Raw genomic sequence first — 21,406 nt, forward strand, 5'->3', positions numbered from 1 at the left:
ACACACACACACACACACACACACACACACACACACACACACACACAGTACAGTGTTCCTCAGATTGTGATTTTTCAATCAGAGACAGAAAACTACAGGATCAACCATCTTCCTGAGTTATCCCTAAAGCCATGACTAATGTCTGACTGAGCTAATTTAAAACAAGTAGGCTTAGCAGCTGAAGGTTGGTTAGCTTCTAGAACACTCTGTCAGCAAAGGTTATGACAGATGCTGAAAAGGGAGGGGGATTACTGGGTGTCCTGCCTAACTGAGTTATCTCCATCTTGTCCTGAGTCTAAGCTATTTTATAATTTTGTGAGTTGATTTTTGAGGATAATGCTAGTGACTTTTGTCCAAAGAAATGTATAAAAATAAAAGAAATGTAGCTGATTACTAACTGTAAGTAAATTCCAAGATTGGTCTTTGTGTGTTTTATGAATTTTCCTTTCAACTATTGATACTGGTTCCTTCCTTCCTTTATTAAAAAGTCTGATGTAGCCGGGCGGTGGGTGGCGCACGCCTTTGATCCCAGCACTTGGGAGGCAGAGGCAGGCGGATTTCTGAGTTCGAGGCCAGCCTGGTCTACAGAGTGAGCTCCAGGACAGCCAGGACAACACAGAGAAACCCTGTCTCGAAAAACAAACAAACAAACAAAAAGTCTGATGCATTCATTTACAGTTGTATGAGAGTCATATACCTTTTTTGGTTACAAATTATCTCTCAACTCACAAAAAGATCTGTTGTTAAACTCAAGGTGCAGCAGTGTAATGCAAGGACATGCTCAAGTCAGTGCTCCCTGAGCTTTTCTTCTGGGACCCTGCCCTGCTTCCAGTCATTCCCCTGTAAAGTCAAAACACTGAAATGATGTTCATGTTCTTATTCCATACCTGAGTTTAATAACAAACATTCTTAGACTCTGGGTTTCCACAAGACAATTGTGTAAAATGTGTTATAAAGACCAAAAAAATGAACCCAAGAGATTCTTTGCTAATTCACAGATGGATGCTGTCAGATGATCTGATTTTATCAGGGATGAGAAGCAGTACAATGGCAAAACCCCATAAAACTACAACTGATGTTATCAAATAGCAATTCTGTTTACAATTTAAGAAAGCATGGTGCCGGAAATGCACACAGTTCTATGAGCAGTACTCCTAGACAACCCTAATTGTCCCAGAAATGCACACAGTTCTACAAGTAGTATACCTAGACAATCCTAATTGTCCCAGAAATGCACACAGTTCTACGAGCAGTACACCCAGACAATCCTAATTGTCCCCGAGCCCTTGGATGAACCTACTTATAGGAATTTATTGTAAAAGGAGCTTTGGAGGTTTTTTCCCTATTTTTTTTTTGAGACAGGGTTTCTCTGTGTAGCTCTGGCTGTCCTGGAACTCACTCTGTAGACCAGGCTGTCCTTGAACTCAGAGACTTACTTACCTCTGCCTCCTGAATGCTGAGATTAAAAGCATGTACCCACTACCCTGTAGTTTAGTTGGCCTGGCCTGGAACTTACTATGTAAACTGGGCTGGCCATAAACTCAGATACTTGTCAGGCTCTGCTTCTCCACTACTGGGTGAGACTAAAGGTATGCCAGCATCTCAGGTCAAAATAAATGCTTTAAAGTCTTTAATTATTCATTTATTTAATTTTATGTGTTTATATGGGTGCCTGTATGGATGCATGTGTATCACATGCATACAGGTACTCACAGAGGCCAGAAGAGGACATCAGAATCTCTGGATCTGGAGTTACTGGTATCTAAGACTACCTGATACAAGTGCTAGGAACTGAACTTCAGTCCTCTATAAGAGCAGAATGTGCTCCTAGCCTCAGAACCACCTCTCTATAACAAATACATGTTTTTTGTTTGTTTTGAAGAAGGAATATATTGTAGAGGCAGATATAGACTGTTCTCTGGCTTACACATGCCTGCTAGGGCACATGGGACCTGCATTTACACATTCATACTCACATGTATAATAAGCATACATACTAAAAACATAACAAAAGCAAATAACTGTGTCACCTTGTCTTGCTGTTTAATTTTTTTTTTTGACAAGCTATCACTATATAGTCTAGGCTGGCCTACAACATCTGAAACTTCTGCCTCACCCTGCTGAATACTAAGGTTATAGGTGTGCACCACTTTGCCCAGTCAATGACAGGAGTAAAACGTTAACCAGTCATAGACTTAAAGGATTTAATACATCTATACTTCCAGCTCCTATTAGCCAATTATCCTTTAAGACCCAAGTATTAGTGACAGTAATTGGTTCAGAAATTTAGGAACATTAGCTGTGTCAAATGTCAGGATTCCATCCTTGAGCATTCTTGGGTACTCTAGTAACATCTGCCCACAACTGAGATATTCCAGTTAAGAGGAATACCCCTGAGATTATAGTTCTAAGGGGGGAAAAAAGCTATTTTTCTACCGTTGGTTCTTCAGGCTCATTTCTTTAGCTGAGTATGAAATCCACACAGAGCCCAAGTTTCCAGACAGCCAGAGCTGTGTGTGGAGTTCCAAGAGAAGCCGAGAACTCCTGTCCATACCCCACACTCTAAACAACAACAACAACAACAGTAACAACAAAACAAACTAAACCAACAAAAACAGAAAATCTACCTGTCGTAGTCCAAATCTAAAAACTCACCTACTCCAGGTAAAATGAATAGGAAGTGGAGGAGTCTGGCAAAGAATCCAGGAAGAATAAGGAAGTAGTCAAATCAGACAAGATAAAAGGCTGGCAAATATGTCTTAGAGATGAGAGAAACCTGTGTAGATTTTCAAACTGAACAGTGCTTATAACCCCACACTGTAAAGCAGGTGGGATAGGACTGTAAAGCAGGCAGAGAATACATCTGTAGTCCTTGGGACAGGAGGACCATGAGGTTGGGGTCAGCCTGGGCAACATAGCAAGATCCTCTCTCAAAACTAAACTAAGCCAAAAAGTATATATTCTGATGTCAAAAATTCTACTTCTACATGCAATAGAGACAGAAGTTCCAATTCTTTAGAGTAGAAGAAAAAAGCAGAGGATCTTTAGCAAAGCCATTTTGACTCTGTCAGGTAAAGGGACAATAAAGGGGCAAAGAGCTGCTACCACCTTCTTCCAATATCCTACTCCACCCTCACCTTTGGGTGGCAGGCGGCTTGCTGTGGCTTTCTGTGTAGAGGGTATGGATGCCGTGAAGTAAAGTTCTTTGTGAAGGCTGGGCAGCTCAGGAATGTAAGGAACCTTCTTGCGCAAAGTTTATTGCTTAAGAAGTTACCAAAGGGCAGGAGGTAAAACTGGGAACCTCCTTGGTGCTGAGAATAAAAATAGGAAACAGTAGAGGGAACAGGTAATGCTGAAGAAATCAGAAGACTTCAGGCTCTTAGGAAAGCCACAACAAAACTAAATCCTGAAGAGGAAGACCAGGCCAGTCAGTGTTGACAGCAGCTAGAACATTCCACTTTACTGAATAAGAAAGACTCAAAGCAGTATAGTGAAAAGAAAAGAAACACAAGACTCTGACCAAGTGATTACCAAGACAGGGAACAACTCACAAATACATCTGCATAGGGAAAAGAGCCTATATAGCAGAATGAAGCAGACACAAACATACATTTGTGCTAGAGATGAAGAGGAGTGCTCCAACACATCAAATGCCAGCCCAGCTTTAATGTTCTTAAAGATGCTCTCAGACATATGGTACTAAGGATCCACTGTCTTTCTCAATACTTTAAACCAACTCAACAGAAAGTCAATCTAAACTTTAAAACAATTAAATGCAGTCACTTTTTTCTATCTCAAGAAGGGGAGTCTTTGTTTGTTTTGCTATTTCTTTGTTTTTGTTTTTAGACAGGGACTTTTTATATAGTATTGGATGTCCTGGAACTCATTGAAATATAGACCAGGTTGGCTTTACAGAGATCCACCTGCCTCTGCGTCCTGTGTGGGATTAAAGGCATGCATCATCACCACCTGCTTTTTAAAACTTTGATTTTGAACAGCCTTAGACTGTCAAATACTTAATGTGTCTAATAGTCATTCCCATCTAGAAAAAAGCTGAACCAGACAGAGTGTACAGAAGCCACTGGTGTTAACCTGAGGGGAAGAAGACTAATTTTTTTTTTTTTTTGTGACTCATGCCTGTAATCCCAGAATTTAGAGGAGGCTGAGGCAAAAGGACTGTCTTGAGTTAGAGGCTCACCTGAGTTACATAGTGAAACCCTTTCTCAAAACAACAAAACCCACTAACATCTAGGGCAGAAGAGATGGCTTTCTAATTAACAGCATGTGCTATTCTTACAGAGGATTTAGATTTAGTTCCCAGCACCTACATGTGAGCTCACAACCATTTATAGGGCATCCAGGAGATATGATGCCCTCAACTGGCCTCCTAGGGCAGTAGTCACATATATAATGTGCACACATACACACAGGCAAAACACCAATACACGTTAAAACATTATACACACACATAACTAAAACACCAACATCTGAGCATTTCCAAGGTCAGAGTGTGAGTTCATACAGCTACCTCCTGTGCATGTCAGCAATTAGACCATCTACACTTACCGTCCCTTGTCCACGGCTCCACAAGAAGATTTTCAGGTCCTGACTTATCTTCTTTTCCTTTGACATCACAAGCCTGAAGAGTCAACTGGAGAGGTTTACCTGTCCAAAGAAAAGACAGGGCAAGCTTTAAGCTATGTATACACACACACACACACACACACACAGAGAGAGAGAGAGAGAGAGAGAGAGAGAGAGAGAGAGAGAGAGAGAGAGACAGAGAGAGACAGAGAGAGACAGAGAGAGACAGAGAGACAGAGAAATTGGCAAATTGGCAGCAATGTAGGGCCTATGCCTTAGACTGCTAAAAGCTTACCTGTATAAAAGGCAAAATAGGGGCTAGCAAGATGCTGCCAAGTTTGATGACCTAAGTTTCATAACTACAGTTCTAAGGAATCTGATATTCTCTTCTCAGCCCCGAGGGTGCCTGTGTGAATATGCATGTACCCAAACATAAACACATAATTAAAGAATAATAAAAATAAACCTTAAAATATTTTAAGTGGATAAATAAGATCAAATAGCATGGGAGTAGTAAACAGAAGTTAAGTCTACCTCTACCAACTCTCCTAACTGAAAGCACAACCTGTGTTTCTTGAGCAAGGTTAAGGAAAGGTATTAGCATTCTGTCTAAGCGCCACCTCCCCAGTTACCTGGCAACAGCTAGGTAGGCCTGCTCACTATAAAAGGGACTGCTTGCCCCCTCCTCTCTCTCTTGTTCTTCCCTTCTTGTTCCCGCTCTGTCCCCTTCCCCTTCCCCATCTCCTTCCCCCCTCTCTCCACATGTTCATGGCCAGCCTCTACTCCTCTCCTCTCCCCTCCCTTCCCCCCCCCCCGCCTTTTTCTGCCTCTACTACCCTCTTAACCCCCCTCCCATGCCCTGAATAAACTCTATTCTATACTATACTGTAATGTGGCTAGTCCCTCAGAGGGGAGGGATGCTTGGCATAGGCCTGCTGAGGTAGCCCCTTCCCTCATACCTCACCACACATCCATAGAACATATTCCCTCTCCTCTGCTCCCTGTCCCAATAACCCCAATATGAATGGTAAATATATCTGGAAAACACTATAGCTTTGAGATGCCACTCAACTTCCCACCCAACCATGCCTGTTCCTGGCCCAGTTTCTCCAGAGACTAGTATAGAGAGAAACTGGATTCATAAGACAATTGTCTGACTTTAAAAGTTAAACATAAAATAAATCACAAAGTTATATTACATTGTATAAACATCGTGGTGGGAATATCCCAGTAATGCCTGAAATACCGAGAAGGATCAGAACAATCACTGAACTTAGACAACAATTTTGCCACTAGAGGCTGGCATGTAAATTTGTTGGTCCATGCAGCCAGGTTGCAATCACTGTGAACGGCTTTATAGGCACTGAGAAGTACTGGGAGCCTCATGCTAAGTCATTTATAAAGTGTTGAGAAGGGCCCAGGCAGGGAAAGCAATGGCAGACACACAGGTGTCTCTGAGCAGCTATGGTGTGGATGCTGAGGGAAGCTTTCTGAGACAACAATCCCTCTGTACAGGTCTCAGTGAACTCCCTCTCTTTACTCACATAATGACACACACTTGTACTTCACCAGAGATGGTTGTGCTCAAAATTGCTTTGAGACCCAAGTCACCGTACTAGAAAAACCCAAGAACTATCAGGGGACTTGGGTGTCCTCTTCTGCCAACCTGCCCTAAATGATACATGGACACCTTTCTTCTCCTACCAATTCCAGAGAAAATCTAGTAGTCAGATGTATTCACTCAGGGACTAGGTTAACACTATTATAACCCTGTCTACACACTACCCAGAATGTCCATCAGAGGCCAAAGGGTACCTGAAAAGTGTTTTCTCCATTGTTAGCATTCTTATAATGCCCAGGTATTTACCATACTTCAGGAGCAGGTTCTGCCTGACAGATGCCATGGATGAGATGAGGGAAGATGCGTCATACTGTGTGTCCAAGTGGTCAGTGATGGTACATAGAGAGCTCATCACTTTGGCAATACTTCCTCTTGCTAGTGCAAAAGCCAGAAGAGTCAGCTCTACCTCTGGAGTAGAACAGCAGCTACAAAGAACAAGAAAAAAACCTTCACTTCCTGAAATACAAGAAAACCAGACAGCTTAAACCCATGCAATTAATCCCTATAGGTAAAATTAACCTGTCATGTGCTCTCTAGATATTTACGAGAAATGTGTTTTCAAAATCCTTAAGATAACCTAAGAAAAGCAGAATTAACCCAAGGGCCAGAAAATTAAATCCTCACCTTTGAAACTTTAATAATACAAAGCACCCTATTAAGTCAAAGATAAATGAATTGTTGCAGCCAATCTCCATCAAGACTCCTTGGAAATGAGCTAGGTTGGACACAGAGCTGAGGGTGCATTTCTTGAGAAGACTGAAAACTATTAGATCTAATCCCTTTATATTTCTCTGTCTTTCTAAACACACCATAACAGAAACTTAAAGCTATCTGTGTATCTCAGGAAATGATTAATGTCCTGAGGGCTCACTGAAGAGAGCCTAGCATCCTCATGTCAAGCGATCCATTCTATAAAGTTACTAAGGCACCTTTTCTCAGTTCTACGGGCAACTAGGCTTGTTAGCCCTGCATATAAGCATGCTCTGACTGAAGGCCACAGGTAAGGAAGAAAAGGCTTGCATCTTAGACTTGGACACATCTCTTCTAAATGAATCAGAGGTCAACTTACTCTGCATCCAAATTCTTAAAGTCAAATGATATTGGAGGTATATAAGGTTTAATTCAATTAGGATGGATTTTTCCTCTTCTTTTTTGTTATTAAAAAATGAGTCTTTTAGTAGATTCTTGTAAGTTTTTCTTAAGAACTGAATGAGCATATATGCCTTCTACCCTATACAAGTTGTTCACCTCAGCATCCTTGATTTTACCTAGTTATCCTTATGAGGAAGCTGTCCACTTCTTCCAGAACATTGGGAGAAAGGAAAGTTGAGAAGTCTGTAGATCCTGGAGAGAGGGACAATGGTGGCATGTGCTGCAGTGCCTTCCTAAAGAAGTAACATGGGCAATTAGAGCAAAGCCAGACATGACATTAGACAAAAGTGCACCATCAAATCTTGTGCTGAAGAATCTCTTGAGCTAGTAGGCAGTATTCCTGTGGAGAGCCAGATGCATAATATAAACTGAGCTTGCATCCCTAGGAGTTATATGCTAAGCAATTTAGTAGGGTTTCCCTTTTTTTTTTTTTTTCCATTTTCCAAAAGTTCTATCACCCTGTATAAAAGCTTCCTTGGCTCCCTGGAACATATGGTAAGTGGTAAGAACAAAAGACAGAGACTCAGGAAAACTACCCCCAAGATAAGTATTGTGTGAATTTAGTAGACAGTCTGTTTTGTACAAGGACCTTAGGATCTATGGCATCAAAAGAGGTGTCACAAATATTAATGATTTTTAAGCAGATCAATATCATCATGCTTCCTGTGCCTGATGTAGTCTTTTGGCCTTTTCACTTTAATGTTTGCTTTAAATTTATGTAACAAGTGATTACTAGGTGCTGGCTATCCACTGAGTATGTGAGTATACCATGAAATACTTGAAGGCATGCCAAGAACACACAAAAACATCATAAGACAAGCATGGTGGCTCCCACTAGAATTTTAGAGGCTGAAGATCATAAGTTTGAGGCCAAGCTGGATTACATGATGAGACCTTGTCTCAAACAAAGAATTCACCCTCAAAATTCTAGAATTGATCATTCTTTATTATTAATTTTATATATTTCACTTTTATTTTTGTGTGCATACATATATGTGTATATGTGAGAGAGAGACTCAGAAAAAGACAGAGAGAGACAGAGATAGAGAAACAGACAGAGATAGACAAAGAGAAGAGGGGAGAAGTATCTGTGTATGTTTGTACATTAAAAGTATAGTGCCTAAGGAAACCAAAAGAGGGTGTAAGATCCTCTGGAGCTGGAGTTACAGGTGGTTCCTGATGTGGGTCCTGGGAACTGAACATGGATCCTCTGTAAGAGCAGCAAGCACTCTTTACCACTGAGCCATCTCTCTAGCCCATCACTACTTATTTTATTTATTTAGGCAAGTGGGTTTTTATTTGTTTGGTTGGTTTTTGGCAGTCCTGGGGATTGAACCTAGGGGTTCTTAAATGCTAGGCAAAGTATCAGCCCTTTATTTTGTTTTTCTAGAGACAGGGTCTTGCTATGTAGCCCAGGCTGAGCTTAAATTCACTACATAGTCCAGGCTGGTTCCCAACTCATAGAAATTCTCTTGCCCCAGACTCCTGAGTGCTGGGATTGTAGATGTATGGCACCATGCCTGACAATTTCTACATTTCCGAATATAGACAATACAATAACCTAAGACCATGCCAGCTTTCCCTCTTCTCTTGGTTTTCCCTGTCTGCTGGTCAGTCATTTGGGACTGTGTTGAGAACTACGCTCAGCTGTAGCTGTCGATAAAGGCAAAAACCACATAGTCATTTACGGGATTCATTTCCTATCATACAAAAACATATTTTCTCAGACCCAAATACATTTTTAATTGTTTCTCCTCAGAGTACAGCTTTTTATTTTGTATCACTTTTAGATACCAGAGCTTTAAAAGTCAGGGGAAGTGAAGGTACACTGCATATGTACTAGGACAACACAACAACAATATTCTGCAATAAGCTGGGACATCTTCAAAAAACTAAAGTAGGGGCCAGATGTGGCAACAACCTCTTTTAATCCCAGCACTGAGGAGGTAGAGGCAGGTAAATCCCTGTGAGTTTTGAGGCCAACCTGGCCTACATAGTTTAGGATGGTCAGAATTATGTAGAGACCCTATCTCAAAAAAAGCAAGCAAGCAAAAAAAAAAAAAAAAAAAAAAAAAATAAAAAAAAAAAAATAAAAAATTTTTTCTTGGCCAGGCGGTGGTGGCACACGCCTTTAATCCCAGCACTTGGGAGGCAGAGGCAGGCGGATTTCTGAGTTCGAGGCTAGCCTGGTCTACCGAGTGAGTTCCAGGACAGCCAGGACTACACAGAGAAACCCTGTCTGGAAAAACCAAAAAAAAAAAGTTCTTCCTCTCTCCCTTCATGAAAACCCAGTGCATGGCAGTAGAGTTATGGGTGGCAGTGGTGCTATGAGTTGCCTATACTTGGTTACAGAGCCTGAGCAGTGAGAGAGTTATCTGCACAAAGGGACAGACCAGTATGGAATAAAGGGCCAATTGGAATGAGAAGGGAGGCATGACAAAGGGTATAGAACTTGGGGACAAAAAGAGACTTGGAGCTGGGCAGTGGTGGCGCACACCTTTAATCTCAGCACTTGGGAGGCAGAGGCAGGCGGATTTCTGAGTTCGAGGCCAGCCTGGTCTACAGAGTGAGTTCCAGGACAGCCAGGACTACACAGAGAAACCCTGTCTCGAAAAACCTTAAAAAAAAAAAAAGGCACTTGGGCAAGGGTGCTCACAGCACTGGCCCTGCTAATGGCACTGGGGCAGGAAGGCTATGTGGAGGATGTCTGACACATCGAGAAATAGAGAACACTAAAATGAGTACCATGGTGCTAGACTTGAGGTGGAAATATTCATGTAAATTTAGTATTCAGTATTACAGATACAGAAATACAGTTGTAAACATGTGTATGACTCTATGACTTATTTCTATACAAATGTGAGTTTTCTGGCTGTGTCTACTGAAAGGACCAGGAAAAGTGACAACCTCACAGCAATGAGCTGACTTTTCAAATAACATTCTTTAAGGACCCTGTGATGTTTAATATTTATTGTCAGTGTGAGATTTAGAATCACTTAGAATGCAAACCTCTAAGTGTGAGGGCGTTTCCAAAGAGGTTTACCTGAGACCAAAGACCCACCATGAATGTGTGTGGTATATAATAACAGGAACTGGGAACAAAATGGAAAATAAAAGAACAAAATGACACAATGTGACCAGCTGCCTTGTTTTTCCTGCTGCTGTGCCTTTCCTGTCGTGATGGACTGTACCACATGTCATGATCCAAAATAAACCTTTCTTTCCTTAAATCACTTTGTCGGGCATTTTATCATGGTTACTGAAAAAAGTAACTTGTGTAGCTCCTGACTGCTTGGGAAAACAGTTTGTTAAATGACAGAGGTAGAAACCATTCCAGATAAATTCGGAGTCCTTTGTGCTAAATATAGGGTAACAGGTGGTACTCTGGTGTGTACCTATTGTAACAGTGTCTACAAAGTCTGATGCAGGAGGTTATGTGAGTCCCTGAGTACAAGACCAGCCTGGGCTATAACAGAGCACAGCCCTGTCTGAAAAGAAAAAAAGGTTTTTTTATTTAAAAAAGGAACTATTCTATAATGACAAGTCTAAGAATGATGGTTAGACAGACAGACAGACAGACGACAGGGAGATATAATACAAAAGGGCACAAGTCAGACTGAAGGGGTTGCCACAAGCCATATCTGGGACTGTGTGAGCATTAAAGCTGTGGCTGGGGCTAGAGAGATGGTTCAGGAGTTAAAAGCACTGGCTATTTTTGCTGCAGTGCTGAGTTTGGTTCCTGGCACCTATATCAGGTGGCTTACAACTGCCTATAACTCCAGTTCCAAGGGATCTAAAGAACTCTTCTGGCCTCTGTGGGCACTGCACACATGTAGTGTAAACAGAGACAAACAGACACACAAAAATAAAAACAAAGATTTTTTTTAAAGCTGTGGTTAGTTATAACTTAGTGAATAAAATAGAAATATGTACATCCTTACTAATGCAAACAGAAAGTTTCATGGGGGTAGGATTTACATACTCCTAAAGAATCTCCTTACCAAAGAATCAATTATAAAGAAAAAATAATAATTCTAGACTTGACAATTCTGGCAAAGGTCAAACTTGACAGTAGTGGTTCCGAGAGCAGCCTCATGTGCAGCTGTCCCATGGGATGGACTGCAATGAGAGCACAGCATCACTCTGACAATCCTGCTCAAGACACAACAGCCACACACATAAGGCCTGGGCACACACCTGGGATCCCAACACTTGGGAGGTTGAGGCAGGAAGCTGTGAGTTGCTGGGCAGTCTAGGCTACACAGTAAGACTCTCAATCAAGCAAAATGAAATATAAAAGTTAAATCTGTTTATGATGAAACAAACATCAGATGCACCACAGTCCTAGGGAACTCTTCAAAATAACTGACTTGTAATTTTTAGAGGGGGTCAAGGTCATTAAAGTCAAGGAAAGACAGAGGAATTGTTCTAGACTTAGGGAAACTAAAGGGATATGACAACAAAATGAAAAATACAACTCAGGAATAGATCTTCCTGCTAGAGGGCTTTACTGGCACAACTCAGAAAACTCAAATGGGATCTTAGGAATACATTAATTTCCTCATTTGGTAGTTTTCCAGAAAATGTTGCTTATAGGGAACACACATTATTAAAGTATCTGGGGACAACGGGGTAAAAACTTACTCTCATATGACTGGATAAACGATTCTTTGATTATTCTTGCCATGTTTTTCTAAGTTTAAAAGGTTTAATAAAAATAATTTGTTTGTTTATTTGTTTTTGGAGTCTATGTCAACCTGGCTGTCCTGGAATTGGCTCTATAGACTAGGCTGGCCTTGAACTCAGGAATCCATGTGTCTCTGCCTCCCAATTGCTGGGATTAAAGGTGTGAACCGTACGAAGCAATAACAATGATTTTAGGACAGGAACGAAGGGTAGGGGGTTGACCACCCCCTCACTACAGATTCAGCATTGCCAGCAGTGTCACTTGCTTTCAAGTTGTACTTAGTAATGCTAATCTCAGGAAAACAAACACTAGAGGCCTCCTTCAGGCCCATACTTGGCATCTCTACTAACAATACATTCTGTCATTGAGCCCATGTACAATACACTGACAGTTCATTACTACACAAGCAACATTTTTAAAAACAGGGTCTTGCTAAGTAGCCCTGTCTAGATGGAACTTACTATGAAGAAAAGACTCAACTTCAAACTTGCAGCAACCCAACCTATGCCTCCCCAGTGCTGAGAGGAAGCTGTAGCGTTTGTTCTACATGTTGCTACTTGACCAGTGGGGCACCCCTTCAATAAGAGAATAAGTTAATTATCCTTGAAAAGATTTAACTTATTAGTGAAAAGAGCTCCCAGTACGGGAGTCCAAACACTTAGCTTCAGATTGACTCACTCTGCCCTGTCTGTGTGCTCTGGGGAGATCACTAGACACCCACCTACAGAGTGAGGATGACTTACACAGCTCTTCAGTATCTACAGGAAAATCAAGAGCCAACGCTTGAAAATGAAGTCTAATAATAAATGTTAGGTAAACTTGAGTAACTGTCCCCAATGCATAAGGAATAGGGACGACATGGATGACTTCAGGTCAGAAAACTAATGAATTAATGAAGAAAGACAGAGGAGGAGCTGTGTCAGCAAGGCAGGAAGGTGGAACAGATACTTCTTCAGTCTACAAAGTCAGAACATCAATCAGAGAGGAGCTGAGCCCTGATGCAGGGTTAGTCAGGATGCTCCCTGGAGGCTGCGTGGGACCAGAGTGACTTACTGAGTGTTGTGCAGCACTGTCTGGACAAAGGCAGGATTTGTCTCCATAGACGCTGTCACCAAAGATGTCAGCAGAGACCAATACCATATTGCAGAGGCATCAGAGACCGAGACTCCAGATTTCTTTACTCTCTGAAAGCCAACAGCCCTCAGACCGTGAATCCTAGTGTCACATCCATCGCTAAGACAACGCTTTATGTTTATTTGGACATCTGTCAAGCACAAGCAACAAGTTCAGCATTGGATTAATGTCTTTAAGGATCAGCAAACAGTAGGTTCATAACTAAAAGCAAAATGGAAAATTGTTAAGATATATTTTAATGACAGAAATAAATGATGTGTACAATGGAACTAGTGTAGAATTAACCTGTCTCAAAAGCACTGATGAATCTGAGAAATCATAGGAAAATGTGTACACTTAGGAGTGATGTAGATAAAACTTCTTCAGAACATTATGAATTGTGCTAACTACAGTTTTATAAATTCTCACTGAAAATATGGTTTGACATTTCTAGAATTCTTTCTAGCATTTGCAGTTTCTGTGTCTGGCTCACACAGATGGTTGTGAGACTCACTTTCAGATGTCACAGCTGCTCAGGTGGCTGAATGAGGGAAGACATGTAAAAGGATACATCTGAGGACAGAGCAGCACAGCCTAGGCAGGGAGCTTCTATTCTACAAACATAAGTACTTCTTGGTATAGGGGTGAGACACAAAGACACCACCTCCTTATAACTTAGAAACTTTGAGTAAAGCAAAAATACTCTCAGCCCAGGAAAGCATTAGAAGAAATGAAACAAGCCATGAAGCATTCTGGCTCCCTAAATGACATAAAGGTAGAAAAGAAAAAAAAATCACACAACTGTTATTTCAAAAATGCTATGTGTGAACAAGTATGTAATATATATATATAAAACCCTGAAAACAGCCAGGCAGGAGTGGTGCACACCTCTAATCCCAGCACTTGGGAGGCAGAGGCAGGCAACCTCTGAATTTGATGATATCCTGGTCTACAGAGTGAGTTCCAGGACAGCCAGGGCTCTGATAGACAAAGAGACCCTGTCTTAGAAAAATAAAAAAATTGAAAACATAAATGACCAAGAAAAAGGGTAGGTTAGAATTGAGACATTTTTATAAACCTTAAAAAAGGTATCATCGCCAGGCGGTGGTGGTGGTGCACGCCTTTAATCCCAGCACTTGGGAGGCAGAGGCAGGCGGATTTCTGAGTTTGAGGCCAGCCTGGTCTACCCAGTGAGTTCCAGGACAGCCAGGGCTACACAGAGAAACCCTGTCTCAAAAAAAAAAAAAAAAAAAAGGTATCATCATTATATGTGATGACAGTATACTAAAAAATACAAAAGAGCTCAGCATGGGATTCACAACTTTAATCTCAGTACTCCAGAGGTAGAGGCAGAAAGATATGTGTGAAGTTGAGGTTATCCTGGTCTACATAGTGAGTTCTAGGTCAGCTGGGCTACATAGTGAGATCGTGTCTGGAAAAAAAAAAAAAAAGAAAAAGAAACAAAAAAGTTGAGGCACTAGGGCACATGTCTTTAATCCCAGCACTTGGGATGCAGTGACAGGTGGATCTCTGAGTGCAAGGTCAACCTGGACTACATAGTGTTTCAGGATAGCCAGTTACATAGTGAGACTTGTCTCAAAAAACAAAGACAAAACAGTAAAAATACAAAAAAAATGAACAAAATATTATAATCTTTGGGAAATGCTATGTATATATATGCAAATATATATGATTCTATCTTTTTATTAAAAAGTACTTTTTATGTGTATATATGTATAACACACACATAAAAATTTATAAACACAAGAGGTAGTCTAGAAAGAATAACACCAAAGTATCTGTGACTTGACAATCTCTGTGTAGTAAGATTATGAATATTTTTTTCTTTGTCATATTTGAATTACAAAAAGACTTTATTGCTTTTCTATAGTTTTTAGAATTACTTAGTAGATAAAATAATAATGATTTTTTTTTCCCTCTGGGTGTAATAGAAGCAAATCAAATCTCAAAATTTCAAAGGCCTTCTTAAGGCTTAAAACAAAACGACTATTGTTCCTCCTCTCACAACCCACAACTGCTAGACTCACAGAGTTGACTGATGTTGGCATTTTCTAGCAGCGTCACATAGCCAGTGACATTGCTGGGGATGTGCACGTCTCGAACTTCCTGCAGGTCACTGGCACTCCTTCCCACAGCCACTGTCACCTGCTGTGGCATGTAGCTCTGGTCAGTGGCAGCCACTGCAATGGACAGATGCCTAAGCACGACATCTGGCTTCATCTTCAAACTGGAAAACAGCACAGAAACCACCAGTATTTCCATGGGCCAAGCACTTGGTGGGGTCACAAACCCATCTCATTTACATCCTCCAACCCTGTGCAATATTCTTCCCTATGTCTGCAGGTTGGAGGTATTTACACATACCATTACACTTGGTATATGTGAAGATGGATTTCTAAATGACTATCCTGAAATGCTAGCTATGTGTTGCAAAGGCTGTATGGCCTCCCTAAAGCTCTACATAGCCACTCAGCTAGTATAACCTTATATTTCCTTTCAAGCTATTAGTATTAGCAGGAATGGGCAATATGAACATTCTAATAAAATCCTTCTACTGGCCAAGAAGCAATTCTAAACTACATCCAGAAAGCTGAGTATACCTTCATTTACAGGTTAGCTAAGAGGAAACAAGGCAATGATTTCTATTTACATCTCCCAGAAGAGCTATCTCCAGACCAGTCTACATTTTAAAAGAATAAAGCATGTACTACTCACCGTATCCAGTGTGAGCGGGCACTACCATCTGACTGCCAGTAGGATGATGTTTCTCCGTTTGTCATCCTGTATATGTCTGCGGGGTTGGAGGATGTTTCTATGTAAGCATAGCACTTTGTTACTGACTTGAGCTTATCCATCTCTGGGCTTCTGGCTAGATCTCCAGGGCTTTCTGCAAGGAAACACCAGAGCTTAGTTATTTCATAAAGAGAAAAATAAAATGGTCATTTAAAATACCTAACAGAAACATGCTTAACCCTTTGAAACCAAAACCTAACATTCCTTAAAAATCTCTTTCCAGCCGGACGGTGGTGGCGCACGCCTTTAATCCCAGCACTTGGGAGGCAGAGGCAGGCGGATCTCTGAGTTCGAGAGTTCGAGGCTAGCCTGGTCTACAGAGTGAGTTCCAGGACAGCCAGGGCTCCACAAAGAAACCCTGTCTCCAAAAAACCAAAAAACCAAAAAACCAAAAAAAAAAAAAAAACAAAAAAAACAAAAAAAAATCTCTTTCCAGCCGGGCGGTGGTGGCGCACACCTTTAATCCCAGCACTTGGGAGGAAGAGGCAGGCGGATTTCTGAGTTTGAGGCCAGCCTGGTCTACCCAGTGAGTTCCAGGACAGCCAGGACTACACAGAGAAACCCTGTCTCGAAAAACCAAAAAAAAAAAAAAAAAAAAAATCTCTTTCCAGTTAGGTGGTGGCGATGCACACTTTTAATCCTAGTACTTGGGAGGCAGAGACACGCAGACCTCTGAGTTTGAAGTCAGCCTAGTTTACAGAGCAAGTTCCAGGACAACCAGGGCCACACAGAGAAACCTTGCTTCAAAAAAGCAACAATAATCTCCTTCCAAAGAACCCATTGGCCATCTTCTCACTAATTATACTCTGATACCACAAAACTGGTATCTTTATAAACCCACACTAAGGGACGAATACTTTGCACTTACATTTCTTTAATTATGCTTTTATTTTTAATGATGTTTGTTAATTTGCTTGCTCGCTTACTTATTTATTTATTTATTTGAATTTATGTGTGGGTGAGCGCATGCCATAGTGCACAGGTGCAGAAACCAGAGGACAAACTGCAAGAGTTGCTTTTCTCCTTCTACTATGTGTGTTCTGGATATGAAAATTGGGATTTCCAGCACTTGGGAGGCAGAGGCAGGCGGATTTCTGAGTTCGAGGCCAGCCTGGTCTACAGAGTGAGTTCCAGGACAGCCCAGGCTATACAGAGAAACCCTGTCTCGAAAAACCAAACCAAAAAAAAAAAAAAATTAAAAAATTGGGATTTCAATCTTGGTCATAAGTGCCTTCAGCTGCCAAGCCATTTTGCTGGCTCAAATGAGTATTTTTAAGCCACTTACATTTCTGAATATTTTCTGGTCCTCCCTTCTCCCATTTTCTTCTGAGTTAATAGTCTTTCTTCAAAAAATCAAGTCATATACTGTTTATACATTCACAGTGTATGCACTCATAACAACTAGTATTTATTTGGGTGTTTACTGCCATAGGACAAAGAGTTAAGTAACTGACCAAGAATAATTACAAAAAAAAAACCAAAAAACCACACACACACACACATACACACACACAAAAACAAAACACCATCAGCCAAATGCATCATTAATATGATAGAAAATACATTTTACTGCTGGAATGCCTATTCTGCCTGCTTGTGTTTTTGCTGGGAGAGTCTGATTGTTTTTCTTTAATGAGTGGAGGTGAGTCTCCACGTGCATCACAGCACACATGTGGAGATCAGAAAACACATTTCAAGAGTCAGTTCTTGCTTTCCGCCTTTCTGAGAGGCAGGGTTTCTCCTTCTGCTGCCACACTAGATACTCAGGCTGGCTGCTTCCAGCTGATTCTCCTGTTGGTGCTTCCCATGCATGCTGGGATTACAGGTGTCCACCACTATAGCTTACTTCTTATACAAATTCTAGAGACCAAACTCAAGTCATCAGACATGCCCAGGCAAGAAGGCAGGTTGAACATTCTTAGGCTACAAGCTGGTCATGTATTTTCAGACATACAGGCAACAAAGAAGTGGCTCACCCTTTACTAAACACTAGAAAAAATGATAGGAAAGTATTTTCAGGAAACTCCCATACACATACCCTTTTCTTTTTGTACTAGCTGATCCAGAGACTCCTTCAGAACTGATGATCTCATGGTGCACATGTTATTGCAGTAGTCTAACATTGGGTAGGGAATCACCATGCTAGAGATCCGATTGCGATGCAGGAAGCGCAGTATCATCGACGAGTGGATGCCAAGGCCCTCCTTTGACTCTGAAAATATGTCGATGAAACCTACAGACATAAAATCCATTCGTGGTGTTTTGATGAAGCTACCACAGTAGTTCCCACACCCTGTCCCAAGAAGCACCCATTAACTTTACTGAAATTCTGAGCCTCATAAAGAAACAAACCTGTGGCAATCTCAATTTAAGAATTTCAGGGACTAGAGAGATAGCTTAGCAGTTAGGAAAAAAATATTTTTAAAGGATCTATCTATTTTTATCTTTTATGTATGAGTGTTTTGCCTGTATTGTACTTCTGAACTATTACCTGAGTCTTAGAGTGATTTTGCAGGTAGGGTATATGCACTGCATGCATGTCTGGTGCCCACACAGGCTGGAAGAAGGTGTTGATCCCTTGGAACTTACACTAAAGCACTAACAAGAAAACACTGTTGCCATTGCACAGTTTCTGGCAGAATTTTGTGTGGTGTAAGATACTTGGCATATACTGTCTCACGTGGCCCTCACAATACAGTGAGGTGTAGCATGTTGTCCAGGGGTGGCAAAGGTCCAGGCAGCCTTGCTTTACAACAAGGTGTAAATGAATCTCGGGTGACTCACAAGATAGAAAGAAGGCGGCGGGGTGAGGAACACTCCTCCACTCCCTCCTTGTGTTCCTCCTGCCATTCTAGGTCCTTCTCCCCAGTGTGTGACTCATCTGAAGCCTGATCCTCCATCCTCTCTCTTCAATGTCAACACCTCTTGTTCAGATGTCCCGCTGAGATGCTCTAAGTGACTACCCGAATGTCTCCTGACTCCCATGTACAATTACCCCATGGACTCTTATGAAGACATGACACAGGCCACACCTGCCACTGTTTAGACTCCTTTTCTGGTTCCTTAGAACATAAATTAATGAGTCTCAAGTTGAGGTTACTATATCCCAGGAACACCAGGTGAAGTAAGCAAGGATAAACATGGCAGTTTTTCTGAAAGCAGAGACATACTTGTAGTTTTTTTCACCCCACTTTTTAAATGAATCATAGTGTATGACAAAAAAGTCACATAATTGTATTATTTGACAATTTTTCACAAATTCAAGTGACCCATGTAAACAGCCTGTGATCAAGATGCCAACAGTCCCTAGAGAGCTTGTCTTTAATAGCAGAACAAACAGATTCACTAGAAGAGTTAGGGGATGGATTAAAGGCCCTGAAGGAGAAAAGAACCACACAGAAACACCAACAGTGTCAGCTAACCTGGACCCCTAGGAGTTCTCAAAGACTGTGCTACCAACCAAAGAACATACACGGGCTGGACCAAGGCCCTTAACACATACACAGCAGAGGGTGGCCTTGTCTGGCCTCCGTGGGAGAGGATGTGACTAACTCTGAACTCTTGATGTGCCGGGGTGGGGAGAACAAGCGAGGGCCCGTCCTCTCAGAGGCAAAGGGGAAGGGAAGGGACTCTGTGAGAGGGGAGGAGGGGCAGGGAGGCAGTGTCTGGGATGGAAATAAATTTAATGTAAATAAATGTAAGTAAATGTAAATAAAATTATGAAACTTCTCAAAAACAAAACAAAAAAACTCTGCATCAACTTTTTGAATAAAGCAAGATACTAAGATGAAGTTCTTACTTAAAGTAGCCTATTTTGATTATACGCCCTACTCAAACCCCAGAGAGAGATGATTTCTAAAAGTTCAAAACCTCCCCATTCCCACAGGGAGATGAGGCTTTACATCCACAAGGCTGCTGAGACTGTAATGAATTTGCTCAGAACCCACACAAACAGCAGACTGCTGTATGTGTGCATGTGAGTTACACACACACTCATGAACACACATACACTTTACACACATACAATGCTGAAATGAAAAACGTTTTCATTTTTTCATGTTTTCATTTGGGAAGGTTCTGTAAAGGAATGGATTTCAGTGAACTCTAAGTATCAACAGTGAGATATAAGAACAAGTCTCAGTGTGGGAGAACATTTGAGAGGGGACTAGGAAACTACGCAAGGTCACACAGAGATGACCTCAGCTTACAAAGGCTTGAGACTGTGACAATTCTTCTACGTGTGATCCTGCTACATATTTTTGAATTGAAACCTTTAAGTCATGAGTGTACTATGTGACCACTTCCAGATCTGGACGCTGAATCAATCGTCATCATCCTCTCCCTCCATCAGGCAAGCAGTGCAGCAAACATTGTCCACTGGTGGACTACCTTCTTGAACCTACCTGCAAAATCTCTCTAAGACTCAGGTGATAGTTCAGAGGTACAATGCTTGCCTCGCATTTGTGAGGTCCTGATTTGATCCCCAGCACACTCACGTGCATACACACAATCTGAGAAATCCAAACCGTGCTACCCACATATTTGCAATGCAAAGGCACGAGTGACTATAAATGCTAAGATATGCTAGCTAAACAAAATTCAAAATTCAGCTTAGCTGCCATGAGACTAGGAAAAATAATATAGGCTACCTCTAAAGACAACAAAACATTCATTCTCCATTAAGATGCAGATATTTTCCTTTCCTGGCTTGATACATCACTTGGCAGTAGGTCAGAAGGATCAACAGCCATTAGACTCACACCATCTGCCAAGTCTATCCTGCCTTTACCCCTGCCCTAGAGACACTAAGTACTGTCATTTGGTGTACAGAACAGGCAAAATTCTTAGGTCAGATGATGTGCAATTGCAATGCTATTTCCCTTTCAAATTGAATTGGCATCTCACTTGAAAAAAATGAAGGGAAGATTTATTCTGATGCTGTCTTTACGTAAGTCTGAGTCACCAAGGAAATCATCTAAAAACACAGACCAGGCTGGGTATATAGTAATGTTGTACAGTGCTTGCCTAACATGTATAAGGCTGTAAGTTCTAGCCTCAGTACACACAAGAGGCAGGGGGAGAGGGCAGAGAGAGATCGATCAAGAACATTATCACAAAGAAAACAAACAAGCAAAAAAATGTAAAGGCAGCATTTTTTTAAGTGTACAACATGTAGAAGCACCATTGCCTAATTTTTAGCAATTTTTACTTTATAAAAATTACTAAAGTTTCAAAGTAAAAGATTTAGAAAAATAACAATAAAATGTTTGCCATATGCCAAAAATAAAATGTGAGGACACAGTAAAAATAAGAGGTCACTACTCTAAAGGAGCTTACAGTATTGAAATGAATTAATTACAAAGATATTATGTTGCCAAAGGAAAAAAAAAAACAGAAAAAAGAAAGAAGAGCACTGCAGATGGAGGGGAGGGGCG

At 41.1% G+C, this 21,406-nt stretch overlaps 1 protein-coding gene across 1 annotated transcript in view; it reads right to left on the reverse strand.

Annotated features, from left to right (window-relative positions):
* Positions 1 to 21,406, reverse strand: part of Zzef1 (zinc finger ZZ-type and EF-hand domain containing 1) — a 122,209-nt gene that overhangs the window by 79,314 nt on the left and 21,489 nt on the right. Inside the window, exons 3-9 of the mRNA XM_028787246.1 lie at positions 18,010 to 18,204; positions 15,894 to 16,065; positions 15,206 to 15,405; positions 13,098 to 13,308; positions 7,474 to 7,590; positions 6,452 to 6,630; positions 4,567 to 4,665 (exon numbers count right to left, since the gene is read on the reverse strand). Coding sequence (XP_028643079.1) covers positions 4,567 to 4,665; positions 6,452 to 6,630; positions 7,474 to 7,590; positions 13,098 to 13,308; positions 15,206 to 15,405; positions 15,894 to 16,065; positions 18,010 to 18,204 — 1,173 coding nt within the window. The remainder of the gene's footprint in view (positions 1 to 4,566; positions 4,666 to 6,451; positions 6,631 to 7,473; positions 7,591 to 13,097; positions 13,309 to 15,205; positions 15,406 to 15,893; positions 16,066 to 18,009; positions 18,205 to 21,406) is intronic.

This window comes from Grammomys surdaster, unplaced genomic scaffold (assembly GCF_004785775.1).
Source record: "Grammomys surdaster isolate TR1022 unplaced genomic scaffold, NIH_TR_1.0 125621, whole genome shotgun sequence".
Classification (NCBI taxonomy): domain Eukaryota; kingdom Metazoa; phylum Chordata; class Mammalia; order Rodentia; family Muridae; genus Grammomys; species Grammomys surdaster.